At 41.1% G+C, this 22165-nt stretch overlaps 1 protein-coding gene across 1 annotated transcript in view; it reads left to right on the forward strand.

The window, feature by feature from the left end:
* The first annotated feature begins 11417 nt into the window (after positions 1-11417).
* The window catches only part of TGFBR2 (transforming growth factor beta receptor 2), a 98554-nt gene continuing 87806 nt past the window's right edge, over positions 11418-22165 (forward strand). The window contains exons 1-2 of the mRNA XM_009288653.2: positions 11418-11446; positions 12078-12220. Of these exons, the coding sequence (XP_009286928.1) occupies positions 11418-11446; positions 12078-12220 (172 nt within the window). The remainder of the gene's footprint in view (positions 11447-12077; positions 12221-22165) is intronic.

The raw sequence follows: 22165 nt of genomic DNA on the forward strand, positions 1-22165 counted from the left end.
AAAATCAGTAACCAGAGGTGATTTTTGTTTACTATTCCCTACCATTTCCCTGTCCTCGCACTGTCCTGCAGTGAGCACGTGTGGGATTTTAACATTATGGTCTGGACACCTGCAGCTCCTCTCTCCGTTAACAGCTTTTAAAGCTCCAAACCTCCAGCAAGCAGAAATGTCCGACTGCAGAGCTGTGTCCTTGCTGTCCAGCTGGGGAAAGCTCTGCTTGACTTTACTGTCTGCCTCCCCCCAGCGCTTCTAAGAACACTGTGCAGTGGGGTGACTAACGGGTGAAACACTCTTCTGGGAAGAGTTAGCACAAAATACAAGGAACCTGAAAAGAATGAACTCACTGTGTGTGCATGAAATTCAAACCAAATGTCTTACAGAATTAAGACTGGCTTGCAGAGGGACCTCCTGTGTTAAGATTGTAAGCTGATCATGTTCTGCAAACAGAAAGAGATGAAAAATGAATGCTGTGGACCCTGCACATTCGTTGTCACCTGGGAACTTGGGCACATGTGAAGCTTCCGACACATAAGCAGCCGCGTTGAAGTCAGTGCCCGTGATTAAGCCTCTTCCTGAATCGGGACCTAGTTGTGAATTATTGGCTTAGCTCTAATTCTTGCCACATGGGACTGCTTTTAAATCTAAATTCATTCATTAATGTTTATAAGGCGCACTGAGATATTCCAATGTGTATGGCACTATTGAAATGTTAAGTGTCATTATAACTCATGCTTGCAAAAGCAGCTGAAGATGGATTTACTTTACGTGGCAGACGGTAATGGCTCACTTGGAACAGTTACACATTCTATTGGGTAAATAACAGGAGTGTTATAAATTGTAGCAGTGATATGTTTACATAATAGACGGTATCCACTCCAGAGAAGCCATAACAGTCAGCTTAATAATATGCATTTTGAAAATGATGTAAATATATGTATATGTGAGGAAGCAAAATGGCTGGAGGAGAAAGAGAGCTGACAGTTCCTGGTAAATACTGCATGTTCTCAATGCAGTATTTTAATGTTTTTATGCAAACATGTCCATCCGGTGGCTTAACATGATAGCGGAGCAGAAAAAGGGTTGTATTCCAGGGGCTGTCACTAATGTACACACCGGTGCTATTAAATGCACTATAGATGGGCTATACAGTGGGCTGCTGAATTTGCAAGTCAGGCAGCGCTGCTAAAAGCTTTCAGGCGTGTTTGTTCCCAGGACAACTCCCTCCATCTTCTCGTCCCCCTTTTGACTGTGTACCTTCACTTAAGCTTCCTCCCACACTTTAAAAAATGCAACCACTTCATTTCTGCCAAGCACGTTGCCTGTCCTCCATCTGCACAGTGCCTCAGGAAAAAAAGTCCTCCCAGCTTTGTTCTCTGGCTCCGTAGCATTTACCTGTCTGTTTCTACCTTATCGTGCCTTAATTTTTAATATTTCAGGTAATGAAGTTCTGGTAAGGAATGCTGCTCTATGAAACAGTATGAAACTGTATTTTCCATACGCCATAACCATGCTGTTAATGGTTGTACTCACTACGTGTGAGGGGAAATAGTGCAGTAGTATTAACTGTAAGAGTGAAACCAAATTCTTGACTGCAGCTATTCTGTGGGTGTTTGTGAAACATTTTTTCAACAAAAGCAAAAAGGTCTTTTTGACCAAAGGATTTTTATTTCTGCCACACGTTGCCTGTCCTCCATCTGCACAGTGCCTCAGGAAAAAAAGTCCTCCCAGCTTTGTTCTCTGGCTCCGTAGCATTTACCTGTCTGTTTCTACCTTATCGTGCCTTAATTTTTAATATTTCAGGTAATGAAGTTCTGGTAAGGAATGCTGCTCTATGAAACAGTATGAAACTGTATTTTCCATATGCCATAACCATGCTGTTAATGGTTGTACTCACTACGTGTGAGGGGAAATAGTGCAGTAGTATTAACTGTAAGAGTGAAACCAAATTCTTGACTGCAGCTATTCTGTGGGTGTTTGTGAAACATTTTTTCAACAAAAGCAAAAAGGTCTTTTTGACCAAAGGATTTTTTTTCATGGGAAAAGCATATTTTGTTCAAAATCATTCGTTCTGGAAAGGAAAAAGGAGGGGGGCATACAAAAAAGGCATCATTTTAATTTCTAAAAAAAAAAAAAATGTTAGGAGAAAAAACAAGATACAACATTTTTTTCAAAATATCCTGTCAAAAATGGTCATATCTATCTGCTTTATTCCATAGCTGTGTTGATGCACCTGCTGTTACATGGTTCATATAAGAGCTTTCCCCATAATTCTTCCACCATTTTGAGAAAAATACCTGAACTGTATCACTCCCTTGGGTTTTCTCATCTGTTTAAAAAAAAAAAAGAAAAAATTACTCAAATAACTTTTTAAGTATTAAGAATAAGCTAAGAACACTTTGAAACTTATTTTTAGCATTGAAACTATTTTTAGTACCCTGAAATAACAAGCCTAAAGACAGGAAAATTTGTCAACAAGGAGCTCTGTTAACCCCTGTGCTGTGGTGGCCGTATGACAGACCAGGAGAACTGTATTCTTACAGTTCTGTAGAGTAAGAATCATACTGCTCTTTCCATATTTATCTGGTTTCTGTTTCTCTCTAAGTCTGTGTAATTTGGGCCCCCATGACAGAAAAGGTTTTCTGTGGGGCAAGCCACGTGGAAGTCCAGAAATCACGCTGCCTTTTCAAACCTGAGCAGCACTCTGCAGGGACGCAGCCTGGCGCTGTGGCTGCTGAGCCACGTGGGTCTCTTGGTGTGCACCAACCCTTCGGTGGAGCCCACACAAAAAGCCCTATCACCTGCGGAGGATTCCTCCGCTCCTCCTTGCCCCAGCTGGCACAGAGAATGTGATTCCTCCCCTTGGGTCATCTGGGGTGACACATGAGGAGGAAGTCGTCTGGCGGAGCTGGAGAAAGGACCTTTGGAGGTGTAGTCCATGGACAAACTGGGATCAGTTTGTCAATAATGGTTAGGACTGAAAAATTGAAAAATTTTCGGGGGGCTGGGATTAGGGGGAGTGCTTGACTCCCCCAAAGCTCTTGTACTTCCAGTTTATTCATTCGGCATCTCCCTTCGCCAGAGGATGAACCTGGACTGCAGCTTTAATGCCCCCTTGCAGCTTAGCCCCAGTGCGTGCTCCTTCCCCCCTCCCCTCTGCTGTGCAGCTCTCTAGTCTCTTCCTCTACATCTATAGCAGGAAGCTGAGCAAAAGTCAGGAACGGAAAGGTCTGGGCACGAGTCCTGTGTTAAAACTGAGAGAGAGGAGCAGCTTTGGAGATGATATGGCTTTGCATATTCCTAATAAGGATTGTTTAGGGTTAGAATAAAACTTACTGTGGGGTTTTGATTTGTTTTTTAACTTATTGGCCTTCAATACTGCCTAGGAGCTAAATAGAGTTCTACTATTACCTATTTCAGATGCCTGTTTTAAAATCTATTATAATACTTTGATCCAGATTTATTCATGATTTTATAAAGATTTTGCTTGCTTGAGGATTCTCTTCCCAAACTACAAGTAATATCTCAGTGTTAGAGGACTTGGCAGATCTAGAGGTTTACAGTCAGTTAGATGAAGCCTAGGCGAGGTGGGGAGTTTGGACTTCATTCTTATCTGTATGTGCAGCAACTGGGTTAGGATGAGGACATGCTCAAAAGATTGATTTTCTTTTCCTGTAAATACAATGGAGGGATGAGTCTTTTCAACTACAGAAAAACCACACCCTGCCATAACAGGATCCCCACCCTGTCTCTGTTCAATCCTTTTGATAAAAGCCCCATGCTGGGGGCAATACAGATTAGTTTTAGACGAAGGAAGCAAACTGGAGAGGTAAGGGTGGAGGGGGGGTCTCTGACTTACAATACTGTCCATTCTAGTTATCTAGGAAAATGGCTAGGGACCGCACCTCATCTTACCCCAGCAATTGCTAAGAGCTCTGTGTTTCATCAATGTTCAGTCCAGCTGTGGGACTGGGACAGCTTCACTTTTCATATGAAATTGTCTTAGCTCTTCCTAGGCACGTGATTTTAACCAAAATGTGGTATTTACGGTATATCCTTTTCTCATTTATTTTGCGACATCAGTTGTCATTAAAAAAAGATACTTGCAGGAAATATTAGAGGAAAAGGCAAAAGTACAAGAGTTTCCATCAGCAAGACACTGGGAAAGTGAGAAGCACACAGACCAAAAAGGAAAAAAGGAATTACCAAGCAAAGCCAGCTGACATGGGCTGACATTATTCTTCCTAAAATCAAAATATCATGGCAGCAGCAAGGAGCGAGATGCATAGTGTGATATTTTAACTGGGCTGATTTGTGGTAGTCTCACAAGAGTTGCAGAGAGACAACCCCAGTGACAAGTAAATTTTAATCAAGATGCAGGTCTTTCTCTTTCCCTCTTTGTCCTAAAGACATATCATTAGCCCAAGAAGTGACTTTTGCTTTCTTTTTCTTATTCAAGCAGTAAGACAAGCTGGATGGGAGAAAAGAGCTAATCTACAAAGTAGGCCAAGTTCGTAAAAATTGGATTTTGGGCAACATATTTGGGAGTGTTAATTGGAGGACAAACCAGTAGAGTTTTCTCCTGCAAGCCCTTCAAGGTCCAGCCCATTAACGCCAATTAAGTTGTTCTGAAGAACAATTTATCATGGCCAGAGAGTCCTTGTCTCAGTATCCAGTGAGGAGTGGGATTGACTCATGCGCATTATATCTAAACACTTCATCTGAATAACAAAAAACCTATTTCTCTCTCCTCTCTTCCTAATATCCATTTTGTGATGATGACTTGATTGTAGCCCATATCTTGTTTGTAGTATTTTTGGTTGGGAGTTTCGAAATGCCTAGGCAAGTCTGATACTTCTTGCCACTGAAATGCAGGGTTAACTGGGAATCAACTATTTTTTATTAGCTTCAGAAATCTGGTCTTTTATTTTTCCACCTGTTACTTTTTTTTTAACAGATTTCATTTTTTGAGGCGTGAAAAAGACAAACAGATTTTATAGGTTTTTTTCACCTGCAGAACCTGATTAAAAAACATCTTTCTGCACAGAATACACTCAGCCTGTGACACTGTGGGCGGGGAACTCTTCTGAATCCTCATGTGGCAGGAGATAGATTTAGTACATAATTCACATTTTAGTATGTAACATTTGTCTTTCCAAGCTGTAGCCTTTCCTAATAATTTTGATGACAGCATTTGTCATCAAAAGAAATATACGCAGTACATGTATACATATGTATATATTTATGTATATGCTTGTAATTCTAGTGTATGAGAGAGCATGGTGCTTTATGGAGTTACTAGACTATATATGCTATCTGAAGGTACTGATGTCTGCATTGTAAAATCTGAAAAGAAACTAAGTTAACTATTGTGACACCGAGGGAGAGTTGGCAGCTGAATAACTAAGTACTTCCTTGCACGCCGACCTGTACAAGGGCAGCAGGGCTGGTGTGCTGTGAGACTGAGTAGGACCCTGTGGTGGTGCTGCCCGGTTCCTAAGGCACCTCCACCTCTCATTCCCTTTCCTTATTTCTATGTTGAGTAAGACAGTTTCAAGTTTGACTATTTTGTCTTCTTCCTTTCAATTTTTACAGGCGCTTAAATAAGTCCCTTTTGAAGAAGCTCTTTGGCCTGGCTGCAGGAATTGTTCCTTAGAGGAAGGCAGCCAGCAAAATACCCTAGAAACAAAAGAAGAAAATGAGAAAAACAGCCCCGATGGGAATGATTTACAGGCAATCTCAGTGAGATTAGCAAATGGAATAAAAGCCAAGTCTACAAAAGGAGGCAATGCAGAAATGAGATACTGATCTCTCTGCAAGAGACACGGTCCCAGAATTTGGGATCAGCTCAACTGAGCAGCAATAAACAAACAAAAACCAACAAAGCTTACAACAGTTGGGATCATAAAAAACTTAAAACCATTCTGAAAGCCATAGTAATACAAAGCCAACAGGAGAAACAACAAAACTTTTGAGTAAGCTACAGTATACAGCACCTCATAGGAAAATTGCTCCCCCTCCCCGCCCCGTATCCAACATGAATATACATTATGTTACAAGACCTCCTTAGCACTGGCTGACCACATCTTGGTATTTTGCACCAAGCAAAGCGCCTTACATGCTGGGCTTTGTTTCTGTTTAGCTATTTCTAACAGTCAATGCCTGTATTTACTCTCAATCCTCATCCCTTCCTGAGAAACTTGGCCCCCAGATCCACACACTCTAGTCAGCTCTCGGAAGGTGGTTTGAAACCTTCCACAGATTTTTTTTTTTCTTTTTGGTCAAAAAAATACTGAAACTAAAATTTTTAAGGGTAATGTATCACTTATGACAAAATTTTAATTGGAAAATATTTTTTAGTTCCAGGAATTTGTGGTCCAACTGTGAGACTAACAAATTGTTTCAGTCTAGGTTTTAGCATCTCCTGTTTGCAAGAGATCATAGGTTTTTCCAGATTTAAGGCATGGTATCTGTTTTGGTTTTCTGATCTGTTAAAAGAACCTGACAATGGATTAGGACTAACAGAAAACTTGCTCTAGGCCTCTTGGTGTAAACTGTGAACATGAATGAATTTATATTAGCCAAATGCAGTCGAGCCATCCAAAGCAATATTTGGTGCAGCACCAGGGTGGATATTTCTGAGCTACCTTGTTCTGTTCCAGCTCTGGGCCCCCTGCACTGCACTCTGTTGTACAGCAAAGATATGACAAATTCAGGCTTTGAAGATTTTGCCGAGTTTCACATCAATTATGTTCCAGATCAGATTTCTTTTTGCATTAACAGTCACTGCCCTCTGATTACTGCTGGAGCCCATTCTTGAATAGTTCTAATGATTTGCCCAGTTCCTATTCATAATCATGTAGCCAAACTCCTTAGTTCAGTAAAAATAAAATAAAAACAGATCCACAATTTACAATCAGCACATCCATTTTGTATTTTAAGAAACAGATTCTACACAGATTGTTCAGTGCAGCGAAGCACTATTCATGATGGAATAGCACAGAGGCATTTCCCACACTACAAGCCGGGATCTTTTAACTAGACTCAAGGGATTGTTATTCCCTGGCCTGCTTTTCCAGCTCAAGGACATGGTGGAAAGAAGTTCAGCCTGAGAAACCCGTGTGGCACCTCGCATTCGTCGGCAGCTTTGAAAACCTCACCTTCAAGGCCAAAACCTGCACTGTCCTGGAGTCAGCCCTGACCTCTCAGTTGAGACGTTGTCTGCATGCTAGAGCTAGCTCACAGAGAGTTAGGACATAAGGCATAAAGGCACTCAAAATCCAGCTTGCTCTGCTTTGCTACTGGACGTGTAGTGGCGGAGCTAAGAGCAGCCACCTGGGGAGGTAGGATGGAGAAGCCACTGCTTCCTAGCATCATCCCCAACCCACTGCGCTCCGAAAGAGCTTGAGGAATAGTGTCAGGAAAACTTGCTGCAGTGCTGCCAGAACTCAACGTTTGCTACAGAAAAAGGCCTTTGGTCTGTAGTTCTACTCCAAGCCAGCAAGCATTACAATCACTCCAGAAGTGTTTAAATAATTTTTTTAAGGAAGAGAAAAAAGATTTTATGCTGTGAATACGGGGGTGCAGAAAGGGGCAAAGAAAAAAAAAAGCATAAAAGTTAACTAAAAATTATTTCCTGCATGAAGCAGTTATGTAATATGCACCTAAAATATAATATTGGTAGGAAATCAAAACATGGATTTCTTTTATATTCAGAATGAAAGTCTTCACTACAGTATCCAGTAGCTGGAATCACTAAATGACTGTGAATCCATGTTGGAAGTGGTTTTGAGGTTATTTTAAAACAAAGGGAAAAGAATAAAAATCAATGAAATACAATGGTTTGGAAAGACTTTTCCTGGAAGAGAGATATAGCTTTTAGGGTATTCATGATCCAGTGGGACAAGTACTTCTTCTACTGCTTTGATAAATGACCTCTTTTGCTGCTTCAGAGTCAAAGGGAGAGCCGCTTTCCAGAGTGAATGGAGCTGGGTGAATCACATGGTCTATGGCAAGCTCTGGAGTGCCTAGCGAATGAAGTCATCCAGACGGGATTAAACAGAGTTACGTCTCCGTAGCAGAGCCTTGTTTATGGAAAATGAGTTTGGGCGATTGGCTTAGCCTAAGGACATACTGTTCTTTTTTACCTAGGCACATACGGCTTTCTTCAGTAAAGTGGTCCTGTCCCAGGCAGCAAATGTTCCTGGTTTTAGTTCATAGAGGTGGAGCTTGGGGGAAGGAGGCTGGCCTATCTGTGCCTCTGATTTCCCAGAGCCTTGGCAAGCTCCTCAATATACACAGCAGCCTGTGCTTTTTTTTTTTTCCTAATGAAATCCTACACTTTTTGAGGTCCCTGTGTCTTTTCCAAATGAAGCAGCCAAGAAACACATGAAGCATATATCAGCTACAACTAGAAAATGGTGTTTTAAAATTATGTTGGTATTTTAAAGCATAAATATTCCTATTCATATGCATCTAAAATGCACAAATGCACCAGCTGTGAGATTTTGCCTTTACTTCAGCTTATGAAAAATTCCAGGGGATGAGGAAATCTAGAGCACAAGAATGGTTTATTTTTATACCTATTTCCCTTGTCATTTCCTTTTCCCATTCCCGTCCCTCTGAGAAGAACCAATTAACATGAGACATTTTCCACATTCATTAGTATCTTCATTAAAAAAAAGGCAGAATCGTTTCAAGACTGCTATTTTATGCCCAGTAAACTATAATAATGTTGCCTGTCAGAGTGCAGCAAACAGAGGAAGCGCTAAAGATGTAAAATCTGTGAATAAATAAAACTGTTAAATTTTGCATCTGCACCTGTATCAGAATGGAACAGATGCCATTACAAAACAGCAGGTTGCTAAATAAAATGTACTTTAAGAAAGCAGGTTAGTGGCCATAAATGAAAAGGTGATTGCCAGTGCTGTTGGAGCTAGTTGCTGGAAAAGAACCCGATTAGCACTTTTCAATAGAAGAACAAACTGTTGTGACTTCAGCAAAACTCTTTAACACTATCAGGCATGTAAGGAGTCACCAAAATGTCACCTGGGCTGCATGCCACAATCAGAGCGGTAGCACAGGCAGGGAGACAGGAGTGCCCTGTCTGGATGCCATCCAGGCAGTCCTGGACCCACAAGGCATCTGCTGCTGGTACTGCTGCATGATCCCCTTCTCCCTCTCCCTCCTTCCCTCTCTCCTCCTGCCATTTAGAGATGCCACAGCCAGCCTGCCATGAGCACAACCAGTAGCAGAGGCAGGTGATGGGGAGGAGCACAGTACACGTTGGGGGTGAGAGCTGGTCCCTTCACGTGTATGCTCTTCTCACCTGATTTGGCTGGCTGGGGATATTGCTCTAGGCCCAGAATGCTCCTTAGATGTATGCTCGAGTTTGGGCCTGATGCTTTGCTCCTTTGCTTCTTGGCCTCAGTAGAAAAACACAAAGTCAGTAGCAGTGTAGGAGAGAGTTACTTTTGCTGTGTACATATGGTTGGTTCCCTGCCTTTTATCACTGTGTTTCTGTGGGCTATGTTATGAACCATTTTTTCATTATTATTATTTCTAATAATTTAGTGAAAAACACTAACAGGTTCTTGTCCACTGCTCTTTTTCTTTTTTACTACTGAGGGGGCTGGAACTGGCTCAAGGTGTCCAGCCAAAATTGTGTATAATATCCAGAAGTCCTCAGATGGCATAAGACCAAGGTAGCTGGTTCTTACACCCACTCTTCTTAATTCTTTGCTATGGAGATATGAAGTCCAGTGCAGATTTTTCCTGTCCTTCAAAGACTTCTCAAATGATGTAGGGTGAACACTGGACACCAACCAATAGTGTACATTGGAGCAACCCCAACAAGATTTTGGTTTAAGATTAGAAAAGCCTGTGCATCAGCAATATGTCACACTTCCTCACACTACTCTCTGTATTCTTTCCTTCTTGCCATGCTCAGCAGGTTGTCGTAGAGCTATCGGTTCTCGCTAGACTGGCAGCAACCTTGCTCTGACCCATTTATCCCAAAGGGCTCTACAGTCTCTTGCAGTGACAGTTGCCCAGCACAGACAGGTCTGACGCTATTTGTTGGTGAAGTTCCAGCAACTTGCTCTGTAATTCCTAGCTGAATCTGCTTTTTCCTGTTACTAGGGTTTTTAAGTTGCCAAGCTCAGCCAGCATTTCAGACTTAGGGTTTTATGGCTAAAGTCAAGTACAGTCAATTCTGAAAGGAACTCTAGGGTCTAGTTGCTGCTTGAATAAAGTGACCGGATCTTTAGTAGCTCCATCTCAACTATTAAAGGTAGAGGGAGAAAGAAGGGGGAAGGAAAATAAAAGCATTTGCAATGGAGCAAAACTGTCACCCCAGAAATAAAGTGAAAGAACCTTTCATAATTCTTAAACCGGTCTCACCAAACCTCTGGTAAGGTTAGAGAGGCTTTTTGGTTAGATGCCTTTAGTTCCCAAACTCCTGTTTCTTCAAGACCCCACTCAGAAAATTCAGTGTGTTGCTATGTGAAAGATTAAATTTTTCCTGACTAAATTATCAGGAAAGATTACAACTGCCTTCAATGACTGCTTGCAAAATATTGTTCCTCTTGGGGAAAAAAAAAAAGGCCCCATTTTTAAGGAAAGGGCTTTGCATATGACTGCTACACTGTAGGTTTAGACATAGATAAGAGAATTCTAAATGCAAAATTTAATATGAGAAACATCATAGCTGTTTGAGTTCTTGACAGGCACAATATGAATGCTGAGTTTCTGATCTTCATCACAAACAGCACTGAATACAGCCTCCACCTCTCAGTCATATTTGCTGAAGTAATTTAGTATCTGTTATCATGTTGCCCAAATGGTTTCATTACACATAGAAGACAAATCTGAGCCAAGTATCTCAAGCATCTTTCAGAGTTTGGAAGCACAATATCTTATAATAGAAAGCATTTCAGTGTCAAGAGTGCTGCAAAAATCTCATGCTTAAGATTTTTATGTATAAGACGGTTTACCTCAGAAATTATGTTTAGCTTTTTAAAATAATATTTTTCCAATTTTAATCAGCTTAATTCTTCAATCTCCTATACTTAAAAATACAGGAAACAAGAATTAGACAATGGATAAAAGAGCTCATAATAACTAAAACAAAATTTCCTCCCATGAAGTCAGAGATCTGAACCTTGCAGGAATATCAAAGTATTGCATATATTTTCTGTGCACTAAACTAAATATTTTAAAATACCATAGAGGCTTTTAAAAATAAATACCTTACTTAGAGCACTATTCCTCCTAAAAATATTTTTAGGAAGCACAATTGTGTTTCTGCTTTCTATATTGTTCAAAAGAAGAAAAGAAAATCTGATGAAGCAGAAGCCAGAAAACAGAGCAAACGCTGTAGTGTTCCTGTAGAAAAGTAAACAAACAAACAAAAACCCACTATGGGCGAAGATGTACTGAGCTATCCAGGGTGAGATTGCAATGGCAGTGAAGGGAATCACATATGCCACATTAGGAAAGGGAAACTAGATTTAAAGCTAAGTCAATCCCACTACACAGAATAAAAAAAGATAACCTAAACATTCACAGGCATTCTGTTGGATTTACTTCTCCCTGCCATACATCTATGGATTTCAACGGTTGATTAAGGATTTGGGAGGTTTTTACATTTTTATGGGTCTGCTGTTTTCTTGGGGATATAAACTCTCTCCTTGACAATATACTGCACGTGAAAGATGGATGCTTGCAAAAAGAAATGCCAAACGTCCTCAAGCCAAGCTTAGAGCTCTGCGTTTCAGTGTTGTCCATGGAGCTGGTTGTACAATACTCACCCTGCTCTAATTGTTAGTGATATCTGTGCCTGTGCAACAAGCAAGATGAAGTGATAGAGCCATAGCACCTTACATGAAGAAAAGATGCCTAATAGTTGTGAATGTTTTCTAAATTATTGAATAACAGCTGAGACTCTCTCTTCTGATGGCACAGGCATCTTTGCAGTGGAAAGGTCAGCAATAAATGTTACCCAAAACAGTATTTAATTAGTGCAGGAATAGCTGCAGCTAAATTTTGTGAGCCTTTTGTCTCATGAATTATGACTTCAGGTTTGATCCAGCTCCTACTGAAGTCAACAAGAGTCTTTCTGTTGACATTCGAGAGAAGCTGGATATAGATAGACCTGCAAAGTCGGTAGTCGTCGGGCAAAACTCCTTTGGCTTCATCTGGAGAAAAGCAGCCCAAAAAGGATGTAAATATTTCAGGATGAAGTTATATACTTGTGCTGACACAGCAGACAGTTTCTTTTTATCTGGACATAAAGAGCATTTCAGCCAACTTCTGGATTTTAGCTGGTTAGAGCAGAGTTTTAAAATTCACAAAATACTGCATTACAAGTGGCAGATGTATTCCTTACTACTGTGAGTCAATGTGAAACACTGGGAAAGTGGGAAAGTAAAACAGCTCGAGAGAACTTGCCATGTGCCATGTTGATGGACAGTCACTAAATGGCTGCATGTTCTTGGGGGTTAACTGCAACTTTGGATTTGAGCATTTTGGCACATCCATGGGTCAGCAGAACTCTAATGCAGCCTTTCTTGGAGTTATTGCATGACTGGACTTGTACAGTGTGAATGATTGATTCAGAGAGGCTGAGCCTCCTCCCTGTGCCTGAGAGGATCCTTGAGAGAGCCATTTTCCATGTTTGCTCAAGTTTCCTGGAGAGATTAAATATGTGGAGTGAGGCTATTACTAGAACTAGTGGATGGGGGTGGGAGAACCTCACAGATCTTCACAGCTAGAAAATTGCTATGGGATTCAAGTTCTCCAGCACAAGGACGTGTTAGGAGTGGGTCAAGAACAAAGGTGTAAACTGATCTCTGAAATCCTCAAAGGGACCAGATGTGATTTAAGTAAATGGACACTGAGCTACCCATGTCTGGAAATAAACACACTGTGTGGGGGAATAGAAGAAGTACGTGCATTGTGGGGATGGCAGGAAATTCAGTTTCCCCACTAGAAGATCTGGCATGTGTTGTGCATTGACTGATGTTAATGAAGCAGACTATATTTTCATCATTGCCTGGTAACTCTGGCTCTGCCAGTGTATTTGTGCATGCAAAGTCTGTGCGTGTAAAAAGGACTTTTTTCTCTATCTTTCTTCACCTTCTCTTCCCTTCAGTGGACAAATCTGGCAGGTGGTTACTGCCTTTACCTCTGCTTCTGCATGACCTCTCCTGAGAACAAACACTGTATATGAAAGCTTTCCCCTGCAAATTTTTATAGCTTTACTAAAAATATTGTCTGTACACACACACTTAAAAAGATGTCTTATCAGCATAAAATAATGTGGAAGCCCTGTTAGAATAAATTACTGTAAGAAAAATACATCCTTTGTCTCCTCACACAACATCAACACATACCACTATTACATATGTGTTCCTGTCTCGAGTCCCACCACAGGTACTGCTACATATGGAAATGTCTGTACATTAGACAGTTACTTACTTTAAGCACCTTCAAAATTACAAGCAAATTTTTAAGCATATTCTCTGCTTCGTCCTTATGGCCCAGTTCCTGTTATCCATCAAGTCTGTTTTAAAATAGGACGCATTTCTGGTACTGCAAAGTCAACAGTGCTGGAAAGTTGGCAGGTACGCTTGTTTAAACAACATTCCCAAGTAGTCTCCTGGCAGGTGTTTCCAGAGTACTTTGAGCACAATTCTTTGGATGGGATATCTGCCAAAGTACATAGCAACAGGGAAAAAAGTGTTTTCCTTTTACCGCAGTTGGGACAGTGCAGTGTTTTAGATGCTGCGCTGTGCATCCATTTCAGGAGCTTATTTTGGCAGAGGGTCAGAGCCTATACAATGGTAAAATATACAGCATCTTCCTGCCTGTTTAATGCAAGTAAGCTCCAGAATACCAACTGGTAGGTTATCTTCCTGGCAATGGGCCAGCCTCTGACATGCCTCTTGCACCGATCCAGTCTTTTAGCTATATAGAAACCCTTTACCTCAGAACTCCTTACCATAGACCGTCATGCTGCAAGGGTTTCTGCGAGTTCAGAACAAATGTTCATTTCATAGCTGGCCAAAAGAACAAAATGGGAAGGGTGGGTGAGGCAGGAGAGGGATCGGAGAAGCCTTGTCTACCTGGCACTGATTTCTGTTACAGCTGAACCTAGCTTTGCTTAATTGAAACCTGTTCTTTAGATTTGAAAAACACACGACTGGTTTTATAATCCTTCTGGCAGCCTGTCCACTTCTCAGTATGTGTTCTAGACCTAAAATTACCTTCTGTATTATCCACGCAGAAATAGTCTCTTAGATATGTATACTCTTAGATACATACAAATGCTCTCTGACCTAAAATAGAAACAGGTATGTGGAACAGTAAACAGACATCAAAGGCTAAAGGAAACATTAACTGAGGGATATGCTGTTTTGAAATTTAAACTTTAATGCTATGCTGAAATAAGCCCTGTTCAAAGACATGGTCCCAGCATGTTTGGTTGTTAAACGAGTACTTAGTAGTCTAATACCAGAGCTGCAGCTGCAGGTGACCTGCACTCATGCAGCCTTGGCACAGGTTATGGAGAGCGCTCTATGGCATAAAACTGGTTTCCAGAATAAGGGCTTTCATCTCAAATCCAATTCTAGCTCTTGGTCATAAAGACCTGGGTCAAACCAAAGCACTTGCATTTTCCTGGGTGTGTGGACAGGCTAACGCAAAAGTTTCAGATGTGACCTACTCCAATCACTTCAGAACCTTTGACCGTTGAAGTGACTGCGTAAGCGTCGGTACTGCCAGTTATTTCACTTGAGCTGTTACTGTGCGTGTGACACAGCTCCGTACTGCCTCCTTACTCACTCACCCCCTTACTCACCTGCCCCACCTGCTATCTAGTGAGCTACCAATACCTTCACCTTTCTCATCTGTAGCTTCTGCAAGTTGGCATAGGTGCAGAAACCTGTAGTACTATGTAAGCTGCAAATGACGATACCATGTGGTAAATACTGCAGGAAGACAAGCAGTGTGGGTGGTAACTTTTTTCTGTTTCATTTTGTAAAAATCTCCATTTTCTATTGAAATTGTCTGGCACAGAATTTTCAGGTTGCCGGAGTAGGCTGCCATCAAATCCAGCTGGCCTGGCTACAAAATGTGTGGACTGGCAAGGACGGTCCCTTGTCCTTTGTAACTGCCAACCTTCCTGTTTCACAGAGCCTGTCCTGTTTCCCGCCCAAAATTCACCTTGGCCTGAGCTAGAGGCAGGCTCTTCTCTAGGGGCTAGGCTTCTCTAGGGAGTTGTGACTCCTCCTTGTCTTCAAAACTAACTTTCAAGCTCTCCTGTTGTGAATATTTTATAGGTGACTATTTCCATTACTTTTCTTTGCCTTTTATGCGTAAGTAGAAGGGGGAGCTTGTTTTTATTATTGTATGTTATGTAAGTCAGAGATCCTGGGCATACGCATACGGACAGGGATGCTGTGGGACCAGGCACTGTGCGAACACGACACAAACACGGGCAGCACAGCATCAGACACCTCCTTGTCCAGGTGTAAGGGGTGGATGAGCAGGAGAGCAGGTGGGCACAACTAAGCACTACAGGGTGGCGTGGTAGGTCTGAGCAGCCCTGCTCTTATTAGACTGTGTCATTATGAGCATTGCAGCAAACGGAAGTTTTCAGCAGGCTTTGGAAGAAAAACTAGCTGTCCGAAACAAAGCACAAGTCATCACTTCAGGGGAGCCCAGCCCAGATAAGATACTTAAGTACTATTATTATGGGGGAGAGACTACAGTACGTTTTTTCTAGTAAGTCCTTAATAAGTTGTTTTATATCACTTTGTGTAGTAACTGTTTTAAAGAATGAAACAAAGAAACAGGAAACAAAGAAAATGTGCGATGGATCCAGGGGAATCAGATATTCAGTTCCTAGTTTTGGTGTTTGGCTTACAAAACCACTTCTCAGTGGTACACATAGATATTTGAGTATTACTGGGGCATTATAGCTGCATTAGCTAAGCACCCTTTTCTCTTACTTTATAGATATAACCTACCTGTCAATCATTTAATATTCTCAGAGGGTGACATTCACTCTGATGCTGGCTCTGTTCCCAGGGAAGAAAGTAACCCAAGAAAGTAAATACAAATGCTTTAAGTCTGGGTGAAGCAAAATTTGAGTGAATATCTCCAGAAATGTTTATAGTATTTGCCAGGCTATGTTGCTCAGATTAACAATAGAGTGAAGAATACTAGTACTAGTACTGCTCATAAAAAAAAGCTATATTCTGAGTTGTTACTGGAATCCTAAGCATTTCCAGGTGTTGTGTATGGATTACAATAGTAAGGATGGAAATTTTCCCAGCCTCCTTTTCCTGGTTGTTTTGACTTTTTCTACACTTGTGGAGCATACTAGACTGACAAGCCTAGAGAATACTCATTTGTCTTGCCACAGATCATATACACTTCTGATGTTTGGGCTTTTCCACTCTGACCTGTGACCATATTTCTTGTTTGACTTGATTTCTTTATGTTGGAGCTGTCTGCCTTCTCCAGATAATGGAGTAAGACCATCACCATTTTCCATAAAAAAAAACTTATTCCATTCAAGTTGCATAAACCCACCATGAACATCAATGTGAACACAATCACTTTCAGTGATGATAATGCTTTCTAGTCATTACCAAAGTAGGCCAGATAAAAGCTAGTGACCTAAAAAACTCACTCAGAATTACCTTATTAATCCTGTAAATCTCTGGATTCCTCAACCAGAAAGTGGACCTGCTGCATCTGACCAGTGGTCAGGCTGATGGAGATTCCTGTTCAAGGGAATAAGGAATTTTTGGTTCCCTAATAATTTGGACTTGGCATATATTTTCAAGCAATTTGCCTTTCACTTCTGGGGTTTCCTGAAAACTATTACTTTTGAAGAAGCTTCTTTTAGCTAGTGAGTGCTCCTGTTGGGGGGTGGGGGGGTGGAAAATCTTTAAACATATGTGATCTCACAGATTTGCATCAGTCAGACAGGGCCTTGGAGATGGAGCTTTGGAAACTGCAACAGAAATTTTGGAAGAAGGTCCAAACCTTAGGGGACACTGACTGCCATTCTTACAGATACTTTTTGAAAGACGAATGTTCCCGAATATTTTACTTCCCTTACAGTTCTGGATGTAACTTTACTCCAATGCTGGCGTAGCTTTCTCCAGAGTGGGCAAAGGTCTTGCAACCAAAATGGAATTTCTGTGAGTGTGGTTACAACATGCTTCCTCCAGAGAACCTGACAAGGAAAACAGGGAGGAATGTGCTGAGCAATCAGTGTGTGTGTGTGGGGGGGGTTGCCAAGCATGCTAATGCCTGTCATCCTCTTTGAACAGTCACTTCTGAAATTTGTGGGAGTTTATCGGTTGCAGTGCCAAATTACCAACAAGGATACAGTATTAAATCAACTCTTCAGACTGCAAAGAAATCACCACATCTTTTCCTCTGTTGAGTGCAAGGTGCATAATAATAATAATTCAGTAGACATTTTCCTGTAGAAAATAGAAATCACTAAAAGCTTTAGAACAAAATGTTTTCTAAGCCTAGGTGAATGGTCACCAGATTGCTGAGTTGGAGCCAGCTTTCAGATCCCTGTTTGTCTGGAGCTGTGTCTAGGCACAGCTTCTAAATCAGCTTACCAGCACACCTCCATGGAACAGATCTTCTGTCTAGTATCTCTCATCAGCATGTGCTGCTCTAGCATTCAGTTGCCAGAGACCCAAGTATCAGTTCTGACAAATCCCATTTCCTTTACTCATCTCACTAACTGAAATATGTCCAGAGGTCTAACCTTTGGATTTTGTGACTAATTAATATATGGGATAGAGAATACCAGCTGGCTGAGTAGTCTGTTCCATTGCAAGGAACACAGACTTGGAAATCCCAGCCCATGCAGGGCAGAAATATGGAATAACAAAATTTAAACAAAGGAAGGACAAGAAAGAAGTAATGCATTAGAACCGCCTGTTGGAAGGCAACTCACTTTCTAGCAAGACATGAGGACAAGGCTAGGAAGCCAAAAGAGATTCCAGATTCTTTGTAAGGGTGCTGTGTCCAGGACTCTCAGGAAAGGATTCTCAGTGAAGACACTAAGAGAAGATCATGTATGTAACGTAGACTGTTTTCTTACCAGCTGTTGTCTCCTGAGCTTTGTCAATAAGGCATCTCATTTTAACAGTTGTTACAATTGTGTTCTGTTCAGTGACACCGTCTAGTTCTAACTATTCCAGCCTTGTTTTAAAAATAACTGCAGGACCCAAGAATTGGTTTCCCAAGTCAAAATCCGAAATTATCTTCAGACTTCTATATGCAAGCAAGAATGGCTAGGCTTGAAATGACCACTCCCTTGTAACATCTTAAATACCAGAAACAGCCAAATGATTGCCCACATTTTCTCTGAGAAGAAATTTAATGATTATAAGGCAATAATGATTCAACATTTCCTTTTGTTTTGTAAAACCTGTTACTAGTTCACTGTTAATTGGCAATAATGATTCAACATTTCTTTTTGTTTTGTAAAACCTGTTACTAGTTCACTGTTAATTCTCAGCTTCTAACTTGCTAAACAAAAGTAGTGGATGTATTTCCAATATATCCTTCTCCTTTACATATTTTTTTTTCAGGAATATTGTAGCAAATAAATTCACTAATAACATTCTTAGAAACTATGAATTTTAAGTGCATATTAGGGTTCATCTGCAGAAAATAAATTTTTGACTCATGAAACCTAATTTTTAGACAAGATAATCTCAAGCAATCATGTTTCAGCAGCTTAAATAATTCCACCTCAGCTCAAAATTATTACCATGCAACTAAGCCATTGTAACAGACCATCGCCATGCTTTTAAACTAGTGTTGAGCAGAGTCAAATGAGTTACTGCAAATAACCGCTAGTTGTTATTCTGCCACAGAACAGGAAAAATACTTTGTGGTCAATGTATCCAAACCAGACCAACCCACAGTCTTTGAATTTTAAGTATTGAATATCCATACCCAACTGTCTGCAAATGATGCAGTCACTGAACTTTGAAAAGCATATGCATTGGAGGAAAATTGGAAGGTGCTCACAGAAGTTTTTTCAAAATTTTTATTTCATTGAAGTATGTGATTTGTTGCAAGTTATTTACAAGTTCCACTAATGAGAGAGAGAGAGAGAGAAAAAAAAAAAGGAAAGTCGTACAACAGCTTCAACACAGAAAATGGAAGTAGCATTGAATGTCTTAGGCTACAGTGTAAGGAAGAGATTTGTGCACACAGATCAGGCTTCAACTGGTGCAGCAAACCATGTAAGATGGGATTCATATCATGTCACTTCAGTCATTTGGAAAGTAGATGTTTAATTTAGTAGCAGCCTCAGTTCGCTCTATAGCCAGTGGCAAGTGGGCACCTCCTGAGAAAAGTCATCCACTTCAGATGGGTTAAATACTCCTCCACACTGATTACAGAGGAAGCCTCAGTAACCAGCTCAATAGCTCAGACAACTATCTTTCAGTAGGTTAATGTTAGGTGAGACAACTCCTACTTACAGGAGGGCCTAGCTTCCAGTCAAAGCCAAAATTACGGGTCGAAGATTATCCTGTGCAGTAAGCACATTTCCACTATGCAAACAGTTCTTTGTCGCAAGAGCCTCCAGCTGGTGAGGGCCAAGCGCATTCGTGACATGGTTGCCCTGTCCGTGGAGTGGTTCTTGCTCTGCAAAGCACAACAGCCCTGGGGCTGGCAGCACTGGGAAAGAACGGCTCAAGGAACAATGGGCTCGTAGCTGAGCCGCGCGCAAATGAGGAAAGGAAGCCATTTATCATCTCTAGGCCATAATGGAGAGCCACTTCCTATTAATTAGAGAAACACAGAAATTGAAAAAAGAAAACAAGAAACTTACGTAATATGATCTCAGAGCTGGCTGATTTGCTAATGTAAAACACAGGGTGGAAAAAAAAAAGGCTGATAATGTGGAACAGTAGGGCATGACTGCTGATCTCATAGAAAAAACATGCGGAAAATACTATTCAAAACACTGGCAAAATTACTTCATGTGAAAGGCAGATTTCTTCTCTTCCAGTGGGCAGAATGTTCCAAAGGAACCTGCATGCGTCTGTCCGTGTGCTCTTTCCATTAGCAGGAGTACAGACAGCTTGGGTGTCACAGGGCCAAATGGGCAGTGTTTGGTTCGCATAATGTGAGTATCTTCGTCCTAGATTATGAACCCGTTAGATTGCATCTGAGATATTTTTCCTTCTTGAGCCCTGGCTGTAAGGCTAGGAGCATTTTCTGTGTTTTTGAGAGCTTGGGGGCAAAAGAGTGTTCCTTATCAGATGCAGTCACTCACCTCTAGCTCTCTAGACCCAAATGGTACAGAAGCAGAATTAGCAGCAGGATATGGCCAGTCCCTGTTTTTTAAAACTGGAGCCTGGAGCATAGGCAAATTACCCAGGGACACTCCCTACTACTTCTATTTAGTAACCACATATACTTTTTATTATTTTCATAGTAGTTATGAATGACTGAAGAAATAGGTGTTAGTTCAGGTAGATTTAAAAAAACCACCCATGATACTGTAAAAAAATGACAATTTACAAGACAAAACTCCCCTTCTCTTTCATGTACAGCAAAGAAGGTTTAACAGTGATTGCTTTAGGAAGAGATAGCATGTTGCACTAAAATAGGAGATGTCCAGCATTTTGCATGGCAGTATAAGGCGGTGTTCAAAATCTTTAGTAGCTCCTAAAAGTTTAGGAGGAATTTCTCCATGTGCTTATGAATTCTGGCTCCCGCTATTACACACTCAAGCACTACACTCTTTTGCTGTTATTGGCAGGAAAATTAGTTTGACAGGGGCTGATCAGAGGCTTGAGAAACAAAACTGTTGGCCTCTGTTTCTCGTGCTGGTTTTCAAAACCTGTAATAAGCCTGGGCATTGAATGAGATCCCACACATGCTGAGAAATGAACAGCTAATAAAAAGAGACCCCAGACGTCCCTTTGGAGGTGAACATGGTCCTCTCCTGAACAGGCATCTCTCCATCGCTAGACCGGAGGTAAATGTGCCACATCAGCACTAATTGTGTGACCACAGTCTCTGTCACCTCCTTCCTTCCTAGCAAACCTATGTTTCCTATCTGTGTATTTTTGGAAACATCAGAGCGAAGACAAAACTGAGGTTTTAACCCTTGCCCAATACAAAAAAGCTGTGGAGTCCTTTTACTCTGGGTAATAAGTGCTTGTTTGGGCATTGGTGTATTATTTTGTCTTCAGTTGCCAGCTTCTCTGACACCTGGTGTTATGACACAGAGGCACCTTCTAATCCTTTGACAAGCCCAGTAGCTAAATTAATTATTTTATTGCTCATAACTGTTACATGCACCATCTTACCTTGGTAGTGTTATCACCTGGCTTAAACTAGTATGCTTCATGTAAAAGCAACCAGGAGTGCCCAGTTTTAGGCAACAGTATTTTTGTTAGGTCAGGCACTGAGCTGACTCAGATGTAGCCTACACTGGCTTTTGGTTCTTTTTAAAGAGCTGTGCAGATGCCATGGCAACTGACCCAGGCTAAGAGAGGCAGGCTGGGCATTACTAAATGAGGCTTTGAGCTTTTTAGTGCAGTTCACTGGAGAATAACCTGACCTCCATATATGTGGCACTCAATCAGGCTTTTAAAGTATTTTTTTCATTAAGAAAATGTTTTTATAATTTCTGGCCTGGGGCAAAACAGACTTGGCATTTGCAAAGGCTCTAAAGATGGTTCATATCTGACTAGTCCCTATCGCTTCAGCAAACCGAGAATAGGAATGGCATAGGGGATATGGAGTGTATCAGGAGTTTCTCTTTTTCTGTTATTCATATAGGAAACATACAGTGCATAATAAAACTTTATTCTGAGTCACTGCATTTACCAAGAATAGATCTAAGAGCTGCAATACTCCACAACAGAGATTGGCAAGAAAGGCAGGAAAGCCAAAGATGGCACACAGGCATTTCTTCATGCCATGTGGGCTAGAGCTAGGAGCAACTTTGTAAAAGAGAGATCTGTAAAAGGCAACACCTCCCTGCTTCTGTTTAAATCTAAATTGAGCTGGAAACCATTGTCTCGTAAAGAATTGAGATGCCATCAGTAAAACTTTCTCTCATGGAGGTGCAACACGTCCTGGATTCTGGTGT

Source organism: Aptenodytes forsteri, unplaced genomic scaffold (genome assembly GCF_000699145.1).
Source record: "Aptenodytes forsteri isolate BGI_AS27 unplaced genomic scaffold, ASM69914v1 Scaffold9, whole genome shotgun sequence".
Lineage (NCBI taxonomy): Eukaryota > Metazoa > Chordata > Aves > Sphenisciformes > Spheniscidae > Aptenodytes > Aptenodytes forsteri.